We start from the raw sequence: 21,873 nt of genomic DNA on the forward strand, positions 1-21,873 counted from the left end.
AGGTTGCCAAAGGAGAAATATATAACTGGCATGATTATGCAGTAGAGTACACGCCTTCTAGCAGCCTAGCAGTTGTTTGTGGGGCTAGAAATCATCAGTCACTGCCCTCCGATCCAAGCATGAATATAAGAAATGATGAGCATATTCAATATTCCAAACACCATCATTCATGTTAATAATCAAACTATTACTATAGAACATAAATTTAGTAAGAAATTAGCATTAGTTAAATTGCTCAAATAAATAATCACCTGGTAGCAAATCAATTTTTCTCATAAATATATTGTAGTACTCCGTACAAATCTTGTGACATTTTAGAAATACAACAAAAACACAACCTCGGCAATGTATCAAGTACAGTCAATTTGATCTTCCATGTTTTGTATGTCTTCTTAATTAATCCGCGACTGCCCATGTCATATCATTTTCAAAGATCCAATGACAAACTTCGATAAGGCCCGGCCCAGAACCCAATGACAAAAAGGCTCCATGCCCTGCACTCCAAGCTGAAGTATCAAGATGACAAATTGCAACACCTTGATTTATCTTAGCTTTACTTTTCTTGTCCAATATATCAGCCTCATACACTCTTACCTTAGGGACAGCGTGACAATAGTAAAGTAGATAAGGTAACAAACTTTGGTGACATGATACCGACTTTGTCACCTTACCCCCATTTATCCCTCTTACTGACCCGATTACGACCTGTTTACCCGAACCGTTCACATTTTCCGTGGTCCGGACCGCCACATTGTCACCCAAGACCGAAATTGCAAAATCTATCATGTCTTCTACGGATGCAACACATTGTTTGGTCTCACCAGGGCTCGACGGCCTCTCACACTCACCTAGCGCATTCACAATAACACGCTCTAGAGTAGAATTCTCCTTGGCCTTGAACGTTTTCCTTAGGTCCCCTAACTTAGATGTCGAAAATGGTAATTTCGATGAAATAACCCGGGGCAAAAACGACCTTTTCGGCATTTTATCCTTGATATCAGGCATCTTCATAACTGTTCCAGGCTTCAACAAAGATTCTCTAAAGAATTTACCCTCCTCAACCCACTTATTTACCAATTTACCACCTTGAGGTACACTTTGAGTATACCCCGTAAAACTAACACCCTTTTTATCAGCATACCCACTAAAAGAATTATTAACACCATAAGTTTTGAACTCAATTTGACGATTAACCGCACCTTTACCATACCCCTTAAATTTATCAAGCCCTTGATTAAAAGACTTCCCATAATTAACAAAACTCGCCTTGGTAGACGTGGAATCCCTTAAATAATTCTGAAACGTGTCATCCCCAACATTAGCCTCATCCCTATAATTTTCAAACTTCTCAACCCCGGAACTTACCTTAGCCCCGTAATTCTTAAAAGTACTATGAGGGTTATTCGCGCTAGACGAGTAACCCTTAAATGAATCATTCGCCGCATTGGCCAGTTGCCCGTAGCTGGCAAAAGTTGACCCGACAATATTCGAGGACTTACCGTAGTTGTCAAACTCGGTAGGGACCCCATTCCCGTTTTTACCATAAGAGGTAAAAACCTCGGTACCCGAGTTTGTATTCTCAGTATAGGAACTAAATGATTGCTTATGATTGTTACCGTTAGAACTGTAACTACTAAATTTGAGATTAGGAACATTCACGTTTGACTCGTAGCTCTTAAACTCACCTAATCCACCCGTTCCACCTGCTCCGTAACTGCTAAAACTATCATTAGCAACATTGCCATTGTCTGAATAGCTCGTAAATCGTTCACCGTGACCGGCCGTGTTAGGGCTGTAACGAGTGAACGAGTTAACCGGCATGTTGATGTTATCCGAGTAGTTCTTGAACGTATCAGCTCCGCCAACGCGGGACCCACCATATGTGGTAAATTGTTTATTGTTGTAGGAGGCAAAGTTGGCGTCATCTTTGTGCGGAGGTGTTGGAGGACGGCGGTGGGTTTGCGATGACGTGTCAAAGTCGCAGAATAAGTTGGCGGCGGAGCAGAAGGTGGAGAGGCGGGTGTTAAGGGTGTTTTCGGAGGCGAGTTTTGTAAAAAAGGCGGTATCGACGGCGTTGAGGGGTGATGCTTTGGAGGTTAGGAAGGATGGTTGTGGAAGGTTGTTGGCAATGTGGGTGTTCCAATAACGGATTAATGAGGCTTTTGGTGAAAATGGGTTTTCTTTGTGTTCATCTGTTGCAAATGTGACCTGCATTTATAAAATGACATTAATAATTAATGTAACAAAACAAGCTAACATACAAGAAAAAAAAAATAATAATAAGGATTGATTAATTCAATGAAAGGAGAAAAAAATAACTAACATGTAGGAACAAATAAGGGAATAAGAACAAAATCAAGTGAAAGTTGAGTAGTTTGGACATTGTTGGTTTTATGAGATGTAGGTTGAATGGAGTTTGGCAGGATAGAAGGGGACAAATGTATGTATATATATTGTTGTAGAGAGAGGATTTTATGTGATTATTGATTTACTAGATTTCTAAAACTGACATTAAGGTTTTGTTTAGAAGGTTTTAATGAGAGATTAGTACAATTTATTTGTTGTTATGCTTCAATTATCCATTAAAGATTCCTTGACAAAGGAGGGTGGCAAAGATTTTGTATATGGCTAGCTTAACGGCTAATATTTATATCGTTGGAAAGAAAATTAATAAGTGTGACTGTTAGGTGGCGTACTGTTAACCAATTAGCCTTACTCTTATCAATTAAAAAATTAAGTAGATATTTCGTATTATATTAGAATTTAGAAACCTAACATCTAAGTAATCCTTTTTAATATGCTAGATTATTGACGGCGAAAAAAAAAGAAAAGTTAGAGTGAGAAAAACAAAAGTTTATACCATTCGTATGTATGTTACTCTTAATTACTGTGTACAATACTAATTGTCAAGAAATTAGCCTTACTCAAACCAAATAATAAAAAGTACGGAGTATGCTTTTTCACAAATGGACCTTCTTTTACCTTTGGGGGCCACAAGATTGTGACTCTTGAGAGAGGTGGTTCTCATTTTATAAACCACATTATGGTTATTATTATTGTTGAAAAGTACTTAAATTATAGTGTATTTGAAATTGGCCAAGTCATGATAAAATTGAATTTTAGTATCATGTCTTTACTACAAAGCATTGATCAAATTAAGAATCTAGCCGTACCTAATTAAACTTTAAAAGATTTTTATTAATTAAGGACATGTTCACTTCAGCTTAATTTCAGTTCAATTCAGCTCCAATCAGTTCAGTTCAGTTTAGTTTAGCTCCTAATTTCCTTCTCTCATAAAATATTCTTTTCAGCTCAGTTCAGCTCCAATCAGTTTAGTTCAGTTCCAATCAGTTCAGCTCAGTTTAATAAATGTGAACAAGTCTTAAATGAGCCAATGACTAGTTAGAAATAAACCAAATTAAGTGAGCAACTTTAGTTAAAATGTAACAATAGTTACATTTAATGATGAAGATAAAACAAGAATATCTAGCTATTATATCATGATCTTAGCTTAGGTTTTCTTTTACATTTAAAATCAGAAAAAAGTAAGAAAATAATCAAGTTTTACTATTAAGAGTATATTGCTTTTAGGCAGCCTCCTATATATAAGGCTTTTTACTTAATTAAGTAAGACAAAAAATATGCAACAAAGTAAACAACAGACATTTACTCCTAATTGTTGAAGCAAAGAATCTCTTTAGTTTTCTGACTTCATTTTGACTTATTTCTATATAGAGTAATGTGGGATGAGTATGGGCTACTGCTACATACAGTTAACAAAGTATGGGAATAATTATAAACAATCATCTCACTACTATGTATAAAGAATCTGAACTAAACTACTACTGCATGTATAGGTTAATGATAACAATGCAAGTTAATTAACAAACCATACATGATATTTACTGGGAATCGGAGTTGCTAATTACGACGAGTCTTTACGATTAACGATGAGATTAATTAATAAACTAGAGGTAAAACTATGTTATATTGATAATTTTATGAGCTCAAGAAATACCATTTGTACCAACTGACATTATTGCTTCCTTACAAGTTTCAATTTTTAACTTTGTATCTAGAAGAGTTAAGACAAGGCTACAGTTAAGAATGCTTAAACTAGTCAAGTTGACTATGGTACATGGAAAAACATTCTAGGAAAATGAATCGACATACATGTAATGTGATAAACGGTAGAGATCAAGTTGATCATTGATGAATTGACTGACCTAAAATCAAACTAACATTATACGAAGTAGTAGAAACAGGATATTATAGATCGGGCAGACTAGCATTTTAAAGACCAAAATGGTATTCAATGAGTTGTACCATACATATCAATGATATACCAATGTTACAATTCAAACTTAAATTTTCATAGAATCGGGATAGGGGACCAAACCGTGCTCGATCACCTCTACTAATAATAAGTAGGGCTGATTATGCTTATTGAATAAGTTTGTACAAGTTACAAATTGAATTAAATTTTGTAAGCAATTCCTTTTATTTGGATTCCAGAGCTCCATAATTATAAAGCAAGACAAGAATCAGAAGATTGAAGCAGAACATGTGGGCACGTACATCCTTTATCAATGAACCACAAAATTTATAGTGGAATTTACTTTTTACGATGTACTAGTAATAAGAATTTTCAATTTTGTTTCTTTACCACATCTTTTCTGCCATGCTCTTTAGTCTTTACTCTTTACTACGTATTCTCAGTCAGCATATAATATAACCTTCCAGCTTTGGAGGGTAAATTAAATTTGCAAAGGGTCTTGTTTGTTGAGCATCTCCACCCATAAGATGACAAAATTTCATCAAGTGAAGGAATTAGTACGTCTATACCTTATAGGCTATAGTCCATCCGTTTCAATATAATGGTTACGGTTTGAATTATGAACTATTCACAAACATCACAATTCATAGTACACAATCACACATGAAAAAATAAAAAGTTCACACATAAAAAAAATAGAAGTTCAAACTATTACTCGTACATTAACAAGTGTGAAAAGTTAAGTGTAACCATTATTTTAAAACAGAAGAATTTTTTGTTCCGAGATGGCAGTATTGTGCTTAAGGGTTTATTATTACGAAAAAGAACTTAGAAGAGTTGGTTGTAGTTGTAAACAAGGCCAATTAGCTATTCTTGGTAATTGAATGTCCAATCTTCTTTGTGAGTGTTAGTTTTGTTTTCTTCCTAATTTATTTGGTTAAAATACGAGGTATTTTGAATTCAAGGCTTAAGATAAACTTTCTGCGAACCCAAAATTTTACGGATTAACTAAATTATCTAACATTGCATCCACATAAACTTCTTGAGAATTTTGCAAATATATAAAAAAAGAGCAAGCAAGAGATAAACAATATGGCCAAGCTGTTTTAGGCTGAAATAGATGATGATGTCTCAATACATATATTGTGAGAATGAGTTAATAATCATACATTTATATAAAGTTTCTCTTTTATCATTATGTATACAATACTGTGTTATATTATATAAATAACATTTGATCAATCATGTATGATAAGTTAAGCAAGGTTCCACGAGGTTAGTAGTTGATGTATATCATGATGATATGGAGAACCATTCCATTATGATGAATTTTGAAAATATAGATCCAACAATCATCATTCATAAAATGTAACAAGCTTTAAGAACACTTTAGCTCAACAAATAGTTTGTTTATTGACACCTTTACAAATATTAATGTCCAAATAGCTACAAGTAACCACATAATACTCGATAGTAGACATAGTCAAAAACATTTCATTCGTTTCTTAAAATCCTTCATATTTCTTGTAAATGGTCAAAGTTTTCAAACAATATTCAACTTTTTAATAAATTTATTAATACGCAATTAGTGATATCAAAAAAATATTTATGGCCAGAGAGTAAATTATGTACTCACTCCGTATTTAAACACCGGCTTTTCAAGAAAGTGAGTTTGGATCAGAGATAGTATCCAATTATCCTAATTTTGGTACTCATACATATCTCAACTTTTCAAGTGACAAAAATCAGAGAGATTTTAAAGGGTATATGCTATCCGGCCCACTTTGTTGTTATTTATTTGTTCTGACTGAAGCTCGGCCCATGAGAAAATTTATCAAATAGAAGCCCATAATGAGCCCGATATATTACTTGTATTTATTAGCTCAATTGTGGTCTTGTTGGAACCAAAGTTGTTAAGGTCTTTCAATGCTAGTTCACCCAAATCTCATTGTTTTTTTAATAAAGGTGTACTAAAATTAATGTGCTAATCTAATTTTATGTAACATTTTTTTTTTTTTGTGCTATTATTTTCTGTAGAAAAATCACATTCAAGACTCAATTTTTGTTGTCAGTCATTAACTAAAATCTCATTTTGTTTTTTTTTTTTTTTTTTGATGAAGGTGTACAAAAATTAATGTGCTAATCTAATTTTATGTCACATTCTTTTTTTCTTTTTTTTGTGCTATTATTTTCTGTAGAAAAATCACATTCAAGACTCAATTTTTGTTGTCAGTCATTAACTAAAATCTCATTTTCTTTTTTTTTTTGATGAAGGTGTACAAAAATTAATGTGCTAATCTAATTTTATGTCACATTCTTTTTTTTTTTTTTTTTTTTTTTTTTTTTTTTTGCGCTATTATTTTCTGTAGAAAAATCACATTCAAGACTCAATTTTTGTTTTCAGTCATTAGAGCAAATTAAAAGGCGATTATACATTGGTGATTATTTATTTTGAGTCATACTATGATTAAACCAATATTTTGATCAGCCATGAGTTATTTAATGGGTTTGAATGTTTGATCATCATCAGACATGGAAAATTAGATTAAGAATTTGGAGTGTTGTGGTTAGAAATTGATAAATCGAATCTACATTTATAATATACAAAGTACATATTATAGTATACTAGATGAAGCCCGTGCGATGCACGGGTTGATCTATTTTTTTTTTTTTAAAAAAAATATTTTTCATATTTATGTGATTATAAATTTTATTAGTTTTACGTAATATATCATTTCCTCCGTATTTGTTTTAAAATATTAGATAAAATTCTTAATCTCAAATGATAATATTTCGTATTTAATTAATGTAACTATTAAAATCTCATTGGTCAATTATGCTTATGTGGCACTTGAATTATTTATTGGATATAACTATAATTTATAATCCTACGTGGCACGTTAACTTATTTTAGGTGGCATAATCCTATTATAGAGTTTTAAAAATATTAATCCTATGTGGCGCTCTAATAATTTTAAAAAAATAAAAATCCTACGTGGCGCTCTAAAATCTCGGGAAAAAACTCCCCTTTATATATATATATATATATATATTAGATTATAGTATTTAAACCGAGTGTAAATAGAATTTTTACCGAGAAATTTCTATAGCATGCAAATGGATGCGTTTTTGGTAAATTTTTGCTAAATTTGATATCAAAATTGACCCATGTCGACTAAAATGACCCCCAATATATACCTTGTCTGATCAATTTTCCCGCATTCAAATTGAGGCACATAATTCAAGACAATTTTGTGTCGAGTTTCATTTATGATATTTTGTGCACCTGATAAAGAAGTTTGTGTTGTTATTGGCTATTGCTACTTTTCAAAATTCATGCTATTACGTGCACCTTGTTAAAAGTGTTAATGAGGCCAATTTTACTTTGTTAAAATTGTTACATATATTCTTCTCAAAATTGCATAACCAACCGTGACAAAGTCTTTTAAACGTTATGAGGTTATTGATTCATATTTTTGAATTGGCTAGACTCCAAATCAAAAATCTATTTGGATCGGAAATAATTTTGTAGGTTATTGACGTTTGGAACTTGTGGATAACTTTAGGAATTTACGGGGTGTTTGGATAAAAGGAAATGGAAGGAAAGGAAGAGAAAGGAAATAGGGGGATGGGGTATCTTTCATTTAATAAATAAAGAAAGAAGGTAATTGGAGGGAAGAGAAATGGAGGGATTAAATTGAAAGAAATTAATTTCAATTTAATCCCTCCAACAATGCAGAGATTTGAAAGGAAAACTACTATTTCTTCCCTCCCTTCCCTTTCTCTTCTCTCCCCTTCACCTCCCTCCCCTTCTTTGTCTTTCCAATTTTTTTTTTATCCAAACACACCGTTAATGGTTTAATCGCAAATCATTTTTTAACATTCAAAGCTAAAGCCCCACTTTTCTACGAACACTTCATATTAAATTACCAAAAAGTTACAATCAATGAAATATACATACTTTTGTAAAACGTGTGGACTAGGGTTTCGTTTCAGGGATGTTTTAAGAAAATTTTGATTTGATTGCTTATACAAACTTGGATTAATCAATAATCATATAGCACTATGATGGAGTTATATTTGTTGGATATACACATATTTTTCACTTCAAAATTAAATTGCGTAACTATAAGAAAAAGTGAACGAGCTTGGCCTGGGACTCTTAAGTAGAGGTTATTGAGTCACATTTTTGAATCAGTGCCAAAGGCAAAACACATAATTTTTTAACCTTCATAAAGCTAGACCCGATTTACTCCACCTTATTGTTACTAAAATGAATTTATAATTTTAATGAACTGAAATTATTTAGACTGCACTTAAATTATTTTTGTTGTTGAATTTAAATTATTTTTACCAAATTAAAATTAATTTGACTTAGGGCTTGTTCACATTTACTTAATTTCAGTTTAGTTTAGTTCAATTCAGCTCCAATCAGTTCAGTTCAGCTCTAATCAGTTCAGTTCAGTTCAGCTCAGCTCCTAATTTCCCTCTCTCATCATAAGATATTCATTTCAGCTCAGTTCAGTTCAGTTCAGTTTAGATCCAATCAGTTCAGTTCAGTTCAGTTTAGTTCAGTATATGTGAACAGGCCCTTATTTTGTATTATTTTTTTTCTTCTTTAAATTTATTGATTTTTTTTTATTGAAATAAATTTATTTATATTAAACTTAAATTATTTGTACTGAATATTACTTTTATTAAGGTGTAAAAAAAAGGACTTTATAACTTTTTAGCAAAGGATTAAACTAATACTCCGTATAATGAAAACATATTCATTCAAATCTACTCATGAGAGATTTTAAAAAGTTTGCCAATGCGTATGGCGTGTCTTTCCGTAGTTTTATGCCTTTACGGCTTTACACACTTGGTAGTTGGTACCATCTGACTCTTTGTTTATTAAAGTGTAATGTTTGATTACTTAGTGGTGTGTGAGTTACGAAGTAGACAATTGGAGGGAAATCCGATACAAGTATATAGATAAATTCATTAAAAGTTAATTTTAATAAAAATAAGTTTAATTAAGCAAATATCTATAAGTTATTAGAAGAAATATAACAAGGAATCAAGATTAATAATTTTGCTTGAGTTTAGTCTAAGGGTGTGTTCTCATACGTTGAAATTCAGTTCAGTTCAGTTCAGTTCAGTTCAGCTCAGTTCAGCTCAGCTTCTAATTTCCTTTTCTTATAAAATATTCATTTCAGTTCAGTCAATGAGAACAGGCCCTAATTATTTAATTTCAATAAAAAATAATTTCACTTCAATAAAAATAATTTTAGATCATCAAAAATAGGGTGATTAGAACATAACCATAATTTAACAGTCATAATGAAACTAAGCTAACATTGTCAATATATGATGTTTCCCACCATTCAAAATTAACTCTAAACATGAGAGTGAGTGATAACTCAAGTGATTAGAGCTCCTCACCCGATTACAGATCGATGATCTTGGAATTGATTCTCATCGCTCATTCTTGTGGCTATCTTATAGCTCTAATAATAATAATAAATAAATAAATTAATAACTCTATTAACACATATGCGTTAATTATGTAGGAGTGGACATAATCAAACAATGTAATGGTTCCACCAATGGACGGAGTACTTTTGATTATCTTTTTCTAGAATAAACCACTTGTTGATTACATGTATATATAATGACTATTCGTAGAATACTTTCGTGAATCTCGAGCTAATATAATAATACTAAGCACAAGTTCAAGACTTTAATTAAGCCCTATAAGTAGAGTAATTTTCTTTGCTAATTCTCGCAAATCGCAGGCAACTAAGTGAACTAACACTCCATCTTACAAAACACAAGATGAGGGTGTTAAATGTAATAATGCTCAAGCATTTCTTCCTCTTCCCCTTTTTGTTAGCCTCAACTTATGCTTTATCTTCATCCCCCTCCGTCATTATAGTCGGTGCCGGAATGTCAGGTACATACTAACTACATATTCCCTTTGAGGCCTCCGTCCCTAAATTTAAAGTCTCTTTCTCTTTAATATGTGAGTAATAAATGTTAGAAAGAGGCTTTGTATTAAGAGACGAAGGAAATACTACATACCATATATTTGTACATTTATTTTCACGTTACTAGTTCAATTTCATCATGAGCACTATTAACTACCATCAGAAAAATGGCATAAACATACTAGTACTAATCTTTGAAGCAATTAATTTCTAGGGATTTCGGCGGCAAAAAGACTTGAAGATGCAGGGATCAAAGATTTCCTAATACTAGAGGCAACCGATAGAATCAGTGGCCGAATCAAGAAGACTCAATTCGCAGGACATACAGTTGAGATGGGAGCAAATTGGCTTCATGGAGTAGGAGGTCCAAAGAGAAACCCTCTCTATGAAATGTCTCAAAAAATCCACCTTAAAAAATTTTACTCCGACTTCAACAATGTCTCACTCAACACCTATAAGCAAGAGTACGTAATAATTTGACATTACTTTAAGGCTATGTTTAATTTATTATATTTATTTTTGTTAGATTTCGGGAAAAATCATAAATATAATATCTATCAATTTTGTCTAAAATCATTTATTAAACTTATTTTATTTTGTCATAACTTATTATATTTTATCTAAAATCAAGTTATATTATTTTGTTTCAACTAATATTATTTGAATTTATTTCAATTAAATATATTGTACGTGTAATTATTTTTTCTAAACTTATTTTGTCTCAACTTATTTTAACTGAAATAAAATGAAACAAACAAACTCTAAATACGCCTAAAATTATTTATTTTACCATTATATATAAATTGTAATACATTACATAATTACATGTGTAACCTAACCTTTTTATTTATTTATTTATTATGTTTAGGGGTGGAATGTACAAAGAAAGTGAGGTAGATGCTGCGTTTAGTAAAGCTGATAAAACATTAGACGATGGTGAAAAGTTCTCAAAGGTTTTGAATTCGAAGATTGATAGGGACGATATGTCCATTTTGGATCTTGAACGCCTCCAGAAAACGTAAGTAATTATAAATTAAATAACATATCTTGTTACTTAAGATTCTTTATTTGGAGCATCTATCAATTTTCATATATTTCATATTTTTTAATTCTTTTAATTTATGGAGCTTGTTTGGTGATAAATTATGAGATTATATAATACATCTACATACAAGTATATGAGTATTTAAACATTGTTTAAATGAGCCACACCTTTTCAATTAGCCTTTCATAATTTAATTTAATTAATATATTTATATTTCATACTTTTGGAATTTTTTGTCAAGCAAATTGGCTTGCCGAAGCTTATTACAAGAATAATAATTAGCTCTAATGGTCAAGCTAATAATAAAGACTTCAAAAAATTGCAAGCAAGTCCGATCTCTTGCTTGATCATTGGAGATGTTGAAATTTTTTCAGCATTAATTGAAGGAGAAAGAAGATATTGACAATTAAGAGGCCTACAACTAAGTTAGATTAACGAAAAAAGAGAATGAATTCAACTCAATAGCTATTGAAATTAATTTTACTTAATTGAAGTTATTTTTGCCGAGCTTAAATTATTTTTAATGATATTCTATTATATTTTTCTTCTTTATGGCTACTGAATTTTGCTGAAATGGAATTATTTTTACGGATCTGAACTTATTTTTATTGAATTGAAATTATTTTTAATTAATAGGAAATTTTGACAATTACCACCTTCTGTTATATCCATTTTAGCAATTACCACCTTCTATTTTTTTATTTGAAAATTACCACCTTCTATTTTCAAAAACATTAAAAGTTACCACTTTCTTGCCTCCTAACTACCACATGACGTCATTTTGGGCTCATTCTTTCCCTTTCCTCCCTATTTCCCTCACTTTTCTCATTCCTAACTCGATTCTCATCTCCCCTTTCACTTTTTTCCCCCAAACAATCAAAAACACTTCAATTCACTCCTCCAAATCAAAAATGACGAACAATTATTGGTGGTTTGGGGGAAAAAAAGTGAAAGGGGAGATGAGAATCCAAATAGGAATGAGAAATGTGAGGGAAATAGGGAGGGAAGGAAAAGAGTGGGCTCAACATGATGTCACGTGGTAGTTGGGGGGCAGGAAGGTGGTAACTTTTGATGTTTTTGAAAATAGAAGGTGGTAATTTTCAAAAAAAAAAAAAAAATAGAAGGTTGTAATTGCTAAAATGGACATAACAGAAGGTGGTAATTGTCAAAATTTCTTAATTAATATTATTATTTTAAGATTAAGTGAACAGGGCTTAAGGCTTTTTTTTTAATTATTGTTGATCAAGTCTCGTTATATATGCACGTAGTATTAACAATATACCGTAATTAATTAAGACTTTTTCTTTTTAACACTTTTGTTATTAGATAGATCTTAGACGAGTATTCAAAAGTAGCCTTTGGGGCGAAACGGGAAAGTTCAACTTATAATATGAAGCACTATTATTTTGACCAAAAGAAGTAAATAAACAATGGAGGCCGAAGATAGAAATTAAATGTTAAATGGGAGACATGATTGTGAAAGAAAGATTCAAATACAAGTGTAGTAATTAGTTTCATTTGGACAAAGACATCTTTAACTTAATATTATAATCTTGTTGAAACTTATGTAGACCCAATTATGAATTGTTAATGTCGCACATTAGAAAAAGAGGAGAGATGGTATAATTTCAGGGACTGTCTTATATTCACCTTAATTTCACTTATTGCGATTCTAATAAGTTCAGATAAATTCTATTCAGGAAAAATAAGTCCCGATAAGGATTAGTCAAGTTTAGATTATAATTAACATAAGTTTTCATAAGGTTTAATAATTTAAGATAAGTTCAAGTAATTCAAATTAATTTAAATAAGATCAAATAAGTTCTCTTAAGGGTCTGTTCTGATTGACTGAACCAAGCTGAACTAAACTGAACTGAACTTATTGGAACTGAAGTGAACGCAGACAAATAATATTTGTTTCTTACGAGTATTAATCTATAGTGTATTTGAATTTGTGAAAAGTTAATGAAACAATACTTGATGATCTGACAGTGATCCAAGAAGTAACCTAGAAAAAATGGTAGATTTCTTCACTTTTGATGGAGAACAAGCGGAGGCGCCAAGGGTATCAAGCTTGAGGCATGTACTACCAATGGCAGAGTCCCATGAGTTTGGTGAAAATGCGTACTTTGTAGCTGACTCTAGGGGTTTTGAGAGCTTAGTTCATCTCATTGCCAAACAATTCCTCTCCTACAAAAATGGTGCTATCAATGATCCAAGAGTCAAATTTAATCAAGTATGTATTACTTTGAAATTTTATACCACCACGTATTAATGTATTATACCGTCTTTTAAATAAATATCATCATAAGTTTTTTACGGAATATAAAATTTTAATACATGCATGTCAACGGATATATGGCTTATAATTTTGACATAATTGTACATCACTTCTTTCTAATTTGATCATTCAAGTAACGTGTTTTCTCGATCATTGTTTGTGAGGACGATTTAATTAACTTGTACTCTTACTTAATTTATTATCTTAAGGAACCCGGCTAGATCTTTCTTTCCTAAACAAATAATAATTATATAAAAAAAAAGAAGCTATTTTATTAAAGTCAATATTATACCCCAAATCATCTGAATTAGTCATGTTACCGTATTAAAGTACCTTATCAGCTTATCTTACTAAATAAGTGCATGCAACTTGAATTTATTTATTCGTTTACTACTTTTGGGTCTTTTATAATAAGTGCAACTTGAATAGTTAAATTGTATTCTCTAATCGAGAATGTGGAGAATTTTTTTAAAAATAATACAGTGGGAAATTTGTAATTTTATATCCGTCCACTATGCTAATTATAAATCTAATATTTTGGTATCTAATTGATACAGGTTGTCACAGAGATTGACCAATCAAAAAGCGGAGTAACTGTAAGAACGGAAGATGGGAAGCAATACCATGCCAAACTTGTTATTCTCTCTCCTAGCCTTGGTGTCTTACAAAGTGAACTTATCAGCTACAAACCACAACTTCCAGTAAGTTACTCGTACTAATAATACCACTTAACTTTAAATTTTGTTATATACACTTGAATGTACGTGGACCTTTATACCCAACTCAACAAAGATTAGTTTTTGCTCTTTATTTGATGATAAAATGTAAAAAAATCATCAAAATGAGAACAAATACTCATGGGTGTACGGTACACTCAATTGTATATAATAACCTCTCACTTAATTCATACTTTACCTAGGACTTATAAGTTGGAGTGTAACACAAATTATATTTCGTATAATCGTTGTATACATTAGATTAGTAAATTTTTTTTTTTTTGACACATTGTTAGATTAGTAATTACATACCATATACGGAGTAGTTTATAATTATAAGCACATACATTACTTCGTATTTTTTTATCAATTGTGTGTTATAGTGTTATATCACTTATGTTTCTTATTAAGTACAACCAAAAAGGTATTATTATAAGATATTTCGATAAAATATTCCTTTGTTACACGTTAAAAAAAAAACGAAGGTAAGTATTTTACATTTTTACTTATGTTAATGATGTACACATACTTGATACTTAACATAAACAGCTATGGAAGAGGCGCGCAATCTCAGAGTTTAGCATTGGATTGTATACCAAGATATTCCTCAAGTTTCCCCGTACATTTTGGCCTGTTGGCAACGGCACTGAATTTTTCTTGTATGTTCACGAACGACGAGGATATTACGCGATTTGGCAGGTACATTATTAATCAAAATGTTTAATTAGCTAGATGATTAATTAATTAGTATGATGAGTACGTGCTAATAGAAATAAACAACTGCAGCATTTGGATAATGAATATCCAGGATCGAACGTTATGTTTGTAACGTTAGCAGACGACGAGGCTATAAGAGTAGAGCAACAATCCGATGAAGAAACAAAAGCGGAAGCAATGGAAGTATTGAGAAAAATGTTTGGGAAAAACATCCCTCAACCAACAAATATTATGATTCCTCGTTGGAAATCTGATAGATTTTACCGTGGTAGTTTTACTAATTGGCCAGTTGGCTATCCTCAAGAGCGCCATGACCAGTTGAGGGTAAGTTTATTTGTTTCTTATTACTCGGTAATATTTTACCACCACTTAAATATATGTACACGTAATTAAACTTATAAAATACGAATGTATACACACCCGAATGTACTTTAAATTCTAAATTAATTAAATTTAAACTACGCTTAGGCAAAGATTGCCCGAGTGTACTTTACATTCTATATTAATTGAATTTAATATTGTTAGGTTTACACCGTTATGATTTCTGAAACCCTTAATTAATTTTGCTATAATATGAATTTTACACATGTCTGATTTGATTATTTATGAAAAGAATAAGTACTAAACTATATTTTAATTGTGGTTGTATAGGCTCCTTTTGGTAAAATTTACTTCACAGGAGAGCATACACACCCGAAATTATTTGGATATGCAGACGGTGCATATTATTCAGGTACTTAACTTCTAGCTATTTAATGGGACAATGCCAATTATTGTGTTTTATAATTCCCTCTGTATTTAAATGTTGTTCCAATTTTAGTACTCGTATTTAAAAAAAAAAAATAATAATAACTCAATTACCCGTCAATATAAGACAACATATAAAAATGACAACGTAAAAATAATCAGCTAGTTAATTAATTCTTCATGACGTGGGATGTGAATTTGCAGGTGCTGATACTGCAAAGGATGTAATAAAATGCTTGAGGAATAAGAGTTGCAGTGGATAGCTCCAAACAAGAATAATTATGGGTTTCTCTCCTTAATTAATTATTACGGAGTAATTAATTAATATCAAGTTGGATTGTAAATTCATTAATATTCTGTACTTTACTAATTTATCTCGATTATGTCTCTGAAAAAGAGTTTTGATGTGCCAATCTTATAAAAAAACAAGCTAAAAAGATGCCTCATCTCAATTGTCGATGTGATTTTTTTATGAAACTTTCTTAATTGTCAATTTGTGATTGGAGGTCTACTGATTTTCCTATATTTGTACTCCGTATTTTTGTGTTCGAGAATTAATTTTATTTGTAAAGGTTGTGATAAAAATTGACCCATTGAAAAGGTAGTGTGAAGTACAAATTGTGTCAATTAGCCGACCTTGTTATTCTGTCTTCCAGCATTGGTGTGTTGGAGAGTGACCTTGTTGTCTTCACACTGAATTGAATTTCTTGTGTCTTAACATAGTGTTTTAACATCCATTTCAAAATGTGTCTTAACATAGTGCACAGGAATAAAAAGGAAGTTTATTTAATGGCTACCCAAAACTTGTAGGAAATTTTGACTTTTAAAACATCAATTATTTGTGGAAACTGTAAATGCCAACTAACTTACGCCATGTTCGGCAAAATATATATAGCTATAGAGGCCAGGTAGTTGTGGTAGTAGTTGTTCGGCAAAATATAACTGTTAGCTGTCAACAATTTGTGAATTGCGAAGATAAACAATTTTTATCTAATTTGAGAAAGTGGAGATAAATAATTTGAGAAAGTGGAGATAAATAATTAAGTATGAGTGTTTGGTATAATAGTGGTTGAATAGCTGTAACTTTTAAATATGTATGGAAAAAACCAACAGCTACCTTTTTTTTTAATTGAACAAAGATCGTGTTAGATTAGATGAACTACTTACGAGAGGGAGGGTGAATAGTAGTAGGTTTCAATTAGGTAAACTTTTGCGGAATTTAAAAACAGAATATATATGGAAAAAACCAACAACTACCTTTTTTTTTAATTGAACAAATTGTGTTAGTTTTGATGAACTACTTACGAGAGGGAGGGTGAATAGTAGTAGGTTCCAATTAGGTAAACTTTTGCAGAATTTAAAAACAGAAAATAAAAGGAACTTAAAGAACACATCATGATTTTACGAGGAAACCATCCAGGGCCTAACTGGAAATAAAATCTCGGCCTTTCTCGGAACTTTCAAACAAACTCCACTATAATAGGCAACTCTCCTAGTACAACCTATTATTACAGACCTTTCTCACAAGTTACTCCACGGACACTTGCTACCTGATAGGACCCTATCCTACCCATCTCAAGTCCCACTTAGGTTCACTTTACACTCCCGGAGTGCCTACACTCAGCTTCCTGCCTGAAGCTCACTCAGTGTGCTCTCACAGCTACCACTCAAATTTTAGAGACTTTCAAACTCCTAGACTCAAACGAATTTTAGAGAATTAAACTCCTAAACTCAAATGTGAATCGTCAAGAATCCACAAACACCCAAAAATCAATTACAACACAAAGACTCACTCTAACACATAAATGGAAAGCTACACATGAAACCCGAAATCAAAATGATAAAGCTTAAACCTTTAGCGAACTTACTCTTAAGCACCAAATGATTTTCACGCTTAAAACTCTCACTTTGCTTCAATGTATTACTTCTGTACTTATAGAAGTTCCCCAGCTCACAAAGTAGGGTTTAGGTAAAATGATAAGTTTAAACAGAAATTAATTTACCGCTAAAAGCCGATGGAAGCACCTCTAGAATTCAACAATGAAGGCTAGGGTTTTTAGAGAGAGGAGAGAGGCTAGGGTTTACAATATGTGGCACTATTAAATTATTGTACGGTTATTTATCATCTAATAGCACATGGATCTGATATGTTTAGTGATGCCCTTTTTTTTTTTTTTTTTTTTTTAATGATTGCAAACGCATATGTTAATGCCGAAAATGCCTTTAATTGATTATAGTCTTGAAGGTAGTACCCAAAACCTGTGAATCGTGATCGAATCCCTTAGGGTACAAACTTCATATTTAGCTTTTGTTTATTTATTCTTTGAACTTTTTACTTTAATTTATTTTTGTTATCCGCATACATTACCCTACCTAAGCTAGATTGAGTCAAGCTGTAAAGTAAGAAACACTATTTTTAATAAATGCGTGCACCGATCTAACTTTTGAATTGTTTTTGACTATACAAAATTGTATGTAATTGTCATGAATTATTACTCATATATATAAAATGTTATAGATTATATAGTAACAATGCAGCATATTTTCATAATATACGAAGTATATAACATCACATTTTTTTAAGTAAGTGCATTTAAGTATTTTTTTTTACTAACGAATTATAAAAGATAAATGTGTACTCAAAGTGATACATTAAAAAGAATAATTAAAAATTAAATAAGGGAGGATATAAATTGTGCCAAATTAAATCCAATATGAAATGTAGTATGTTTGTTACATGCTGATCGATTATGTACTGTTTTAAATTCAACTCTATATATACGAGGAGGAAATTCTTGTTCATCAGGCTGATTTACAGCTTGTGTAAATCAGGGGTTAATTTTGTCTTTTCATACATAATAGTAAGGGTACTCTTGTCAATGCACACATAACTTGGCAAACGTTGGGATAACGCTCGTTAACTCATTCCCATCCTTCACGCCAGAAACCAAAACCAAAAAGTAAGAAACCCAAATCTTCCTCCACACCAGAAACCAAAACCCAAAAACCCACTTCTTCCTCCACGCCACCACCGCCTATGGTAGTTCAAAATGCTGCTGCGAATGAAAGGTTTTCCCTAAGGGGTTGATATGGCCCTAATTTACACTCTTTTCTAGTAGGGTATCTTTTTGATTCGCCGCAAAGCGGCCATTGTTGAGGAAGAAGAGGAGGACGACGGGAAGAAGATGAGGATGTGGAAGGCCTTTGTGGGTTTGATCGGCGGAAAGAGGAGAGATGGTGGTATAAAACATATTCTTGGGCCTCAACCATCAGCTTAAGCTTTTGGTTGAGTTGGTCCACTAACATGGTATCAAGAGCCAGTGTGACACAAAGGTCACGGGTTCGAATCTCATCCACCCCTCCTTCGAAGTGGAATTAATTCGCACCAGGTATGGGTGGCCCTGTGTTGCATCCACATTTCAAGCGCAAAGGGCTTTTCATGTGAGGAGGAGTGATAGAGTATAAAACATATTCCTGGGCCTCAACCATCATCTTAAGCTTTTGGTTGAGTTGGTCCACTAACAGGTGGTGCGTGATGGGTTTCAGATGGTAGTCGATGTGATGGTGGTGGTTGTGATGGGGTTCCGATGGTAGTCGATGTGATGGTGGTGGACCAAATGGTGGCTATGGTGGTGCTCGTTGCCAGTGGAAGATTGGAGAAGATGGGTTAAAAAACAAAAAAAAAAATTGTAAAAAAAAATGAGACTTTAAGTAAAGCTAACGTTTCTTGAATCTCCGTCAATTTGTTTGGTAAGTGGGGCCCACAAATGCAGCTGATTAACAAGAATTGGTTAATCAGGCTGATCAACCGGATCGGCCTCATATACGAGTGTACTACGAGTACAATTAAATTTGATAATCATGAAATAAGATCTAATTAATTAATTAGGAGTGGATAAACCGACGTGAGGTTTGTATGAAATGAATTGTAGCCACATTTTCTTGAGAAAAATCAATGAGAGTGTCATAATCTATGTCCAATTACATTTCTATCACATTAAATATTGTGGGACTGAAATTCATGCCACTCTATCTGTTCCTACTTCAATGGAATTGATCGAGAGACACCCCATAATATAGTAGTGTAAATAGCATAATAAAACATCAAAATAAGCTAGAATTGCTGAATAAATATTTAAAAAGAAAAAAAAAAAAGAAGAAGAGACAAATTTATTGTTGGCATTCTTGGCAACTAGAGGAGGTTTAGAATGTGTTTGAATTTTAAAGGAATGTTGTCTATAGAAATCGTACACTTCGTAATTAGTACGTGAGAGTCATATTTAGTAAATGATTAATGAAAGAAGAAACAAGAGTAGTGATAAAAAATAGTAGAGTCTAGGTATAGACAAATGAAAGTATATACGCTTTAAGAGTTTAATTTGATCGCATCTCATAAGTTTTGTTTCAACAATAGTTTGCTTAATAGTTTAGTAAGAGTGCATATGCATATACTCAACACCCTTATCGAGTGTGTATAATACTCAAAGACTGTTAATTATTGAGCAAACACTTAAACACACTAATCTATTAATTAAGCAAAAGTTTTGAACAAGAAAAATCACATTCATATTTACAGTGCTTTGATTTGATAGTTCTAAATCTTCTAATGGTATGTCTATATTCCTTTAATTTCTTAGGGCTTGTTCACTTCAGTTTAATTTCAGTTCAGTTCAGTTCATCTCCAATCAGTACAGTTCAGTTCAGCTCCATTCAGTTCATTTCAGTTAAGTTCATTTCCTAATTAATTTTTTTCTCTCATAAAATATTCATTTCAGTTCTATTTAGTTCAGTTCATTTCAATTCAATTCAACTCCAATCAGTTCGGTTCAGTTCAGTTCAGCTCTAATCAGTTCAGTTCGGTAAATTCGAACAGACCCTTAATTGATCTAAGGAAAATTTGAACAGACCCTTAATTGAAATAGTCGTAGAAAATTCCTTAATTGAACTTTCATTTCTTCATTTCTTCATTGTAGTAGTAGTTCATCGTGCTCAGGTTAAGTATGGATTTTTGTTGGTTTTGCGAAGTTGTGGGTTACTTCATAACTTCAATACGGCTTAGCAAACGGAGAAAGGTTGTTTGAGTACGCACGCGCGCCGTTCTTCAAGAGTGAGGGCATAGTACAGTACGTCGTAATATTAAGGAGTGTTAGGTTATCATCATGGTTGTTGGTCGTTGTACATCTTCAATTTGGATAATCAGAGGTTAGAAATATTTTCTTCATTAATTTTCTGTGTACAATAATTTAAGAACATAACACATTTTTTGGTCTTTTTCAATATTTACTTAGTGTAATTAATGCATGGATTCACACCTTTACTCAATATAATATTTACTTAGTGTAAATAATGCATGGATTCACACCTTTACTTTTCATGGATTTAGAAGCTTGAGGAAACTATTTCCTAATATAGTTGACAGATAGGAAATATAAACAATACCCAAGAATTATAAGCAAATAATTATAAAGCAAGAAAAAATTTACACAATTTGAATGGTAAACAGACATAACTTCGAAGTACGTACATTGTAAATGATCGATCTAGTACAGTACACAACCTTAGCTTTTAGCTTGTGGTATATCAGTAGCATAATTCACATTCATGTTGTATTAGCTCCACCTGATTTTTTGTTGTTTCATTTTGTCTTCTTTTTTGTGCCTCTTTTGTTTAACTTATAACTCGAATTTATCACGTGCACTCTAGATCTACATATAAGCATACCGAACTTGAATTGTATCTTTATTTCTTACTCCATACGAAATATTTGTTTGCCCATATTCATTTGTACTTTATATAATTTAAAGTCTACCCTAAGAAAAGATGTAACGTTTTGTTTGATTAATTTTATTCCAAAACTTTATTACTTATATATATATCAGGTTCTTATTACATTCTTATTTTAAAAGTACTTAGACACACAATATTGATAAACCAGTAATAATGAATAATGATGATAAGCTTATCTAAGTTGGGGTCGATCGTCATCATAGTTTCTCAACGTGGTACATGCCTTATAACCTTATCTAAGTTGTTGATTTGACATGTAAGGCTATAGATTTTTTGCATAGCTGGAATTGTTGACATTATAATAATTGTAATATTTTCATCACGTTTCATTT

General features: G+C 31.9%; 2 protein-coding genes across 2 annotated transcripts; one reads left to right on the forward strand and one right to left on the reverse strand.

Moving 5' to 3' along the window:
- Positions 1-233: 233 nt before the first annotated feature.
- Positions 234-2,438, reverse strand: LOC145598129 (polygalacturonase 1 beta-like protein 2). The gene is made up of 2 exons (XM_081654440.1): positions 2,324-2,438; positions 234-2,208 (listed from the first exon to the last, which is right to left on the reverse strand). Exons 1-2 carry the CDS (start codon positions 2,381-2,383, stop codon positions 397-399), a joined length of 1,872 nt encoding a protein of 623 aa, XP_081510566.1. The 5' UTR covers positions 2,384-2,438; the 3' UTR covers positions 234-396.
- Positions 2,439-10,117: 7,679 nt separating this feature from the next.
- LOC145597170 (polyamine oxidase 1-like) lies at positions 10,118-16,017 on the forward strand. Its single transcript, XM_081653327.1, has 9 exons — positions 10,118-10,214; positions 10,463-10,712; positions 11,117-11,266; positions 13,286-13,529; positions 14,132-14,275; positions 14,840-14,989; positions 15,077-15,331; positions 15,659-15,740; positions 15,959-16,017. The coding sequence occupies exons 1-9, from the start codon at positions 10,118-10,120 to the stop codon at positions 16,015-16,017; spliced, it is 1,431 nt and encodes a 476-aa protein (XP_081509453.1).
- Positions 16,018-21,873: the final 5,856 nt, after the last annotated feature.

The sequence above is a fragment of the Chenopodium album genome, chromosome 20, assembly GCF_948465745.1.
Source record: "Chenopodium album chromosome 20, dcCheAlbu1.1, whole genome shotgun sequence".
Lineage (NCBI taxonomy): Eukaryota > Viridiplantae > Streptophyta > Magnoliopsida > Caryophyllales > Amaranthaceae > Chenopodium > Chenopodium album.

Coding starts and splice junctions, on each gene's coding strand:
- LOC145598129 (XM_081654440.1), bottom strand. CDS start 2,383: ATGTCCAAACTACTCAACTTTCACTTGATTTTGTTCTTATTCCCTTAT. Junction 2,209..2,323: donor TCCCTTATTTGTTCCTACAT/GTTAGTTATTTT, acceptor TTATAAATGCAG/GTCACATTTGCAACAGATGA.
- LOC145597170 (XM_081653327.1), top strand. CDS start 10,118: ATGCTCAAGCATTTCTTCCTCTTCCCCTTTTTGTTAGCCTCAACTTAT. Junction 14,276..14,839: donor GCTACAAACCACAACTTCCA/GTAAGTTACTCG, acceptor TAACATAAACAG/CTATGGAAGAGGCGCGCAAT. Junction 15,741..15,958: donor AGACGGTGCATATTATTCAG/GTACTTAACTTC, acceptor GTGAATTTGCAG/GTGCTGATACTGCAAAGGAT.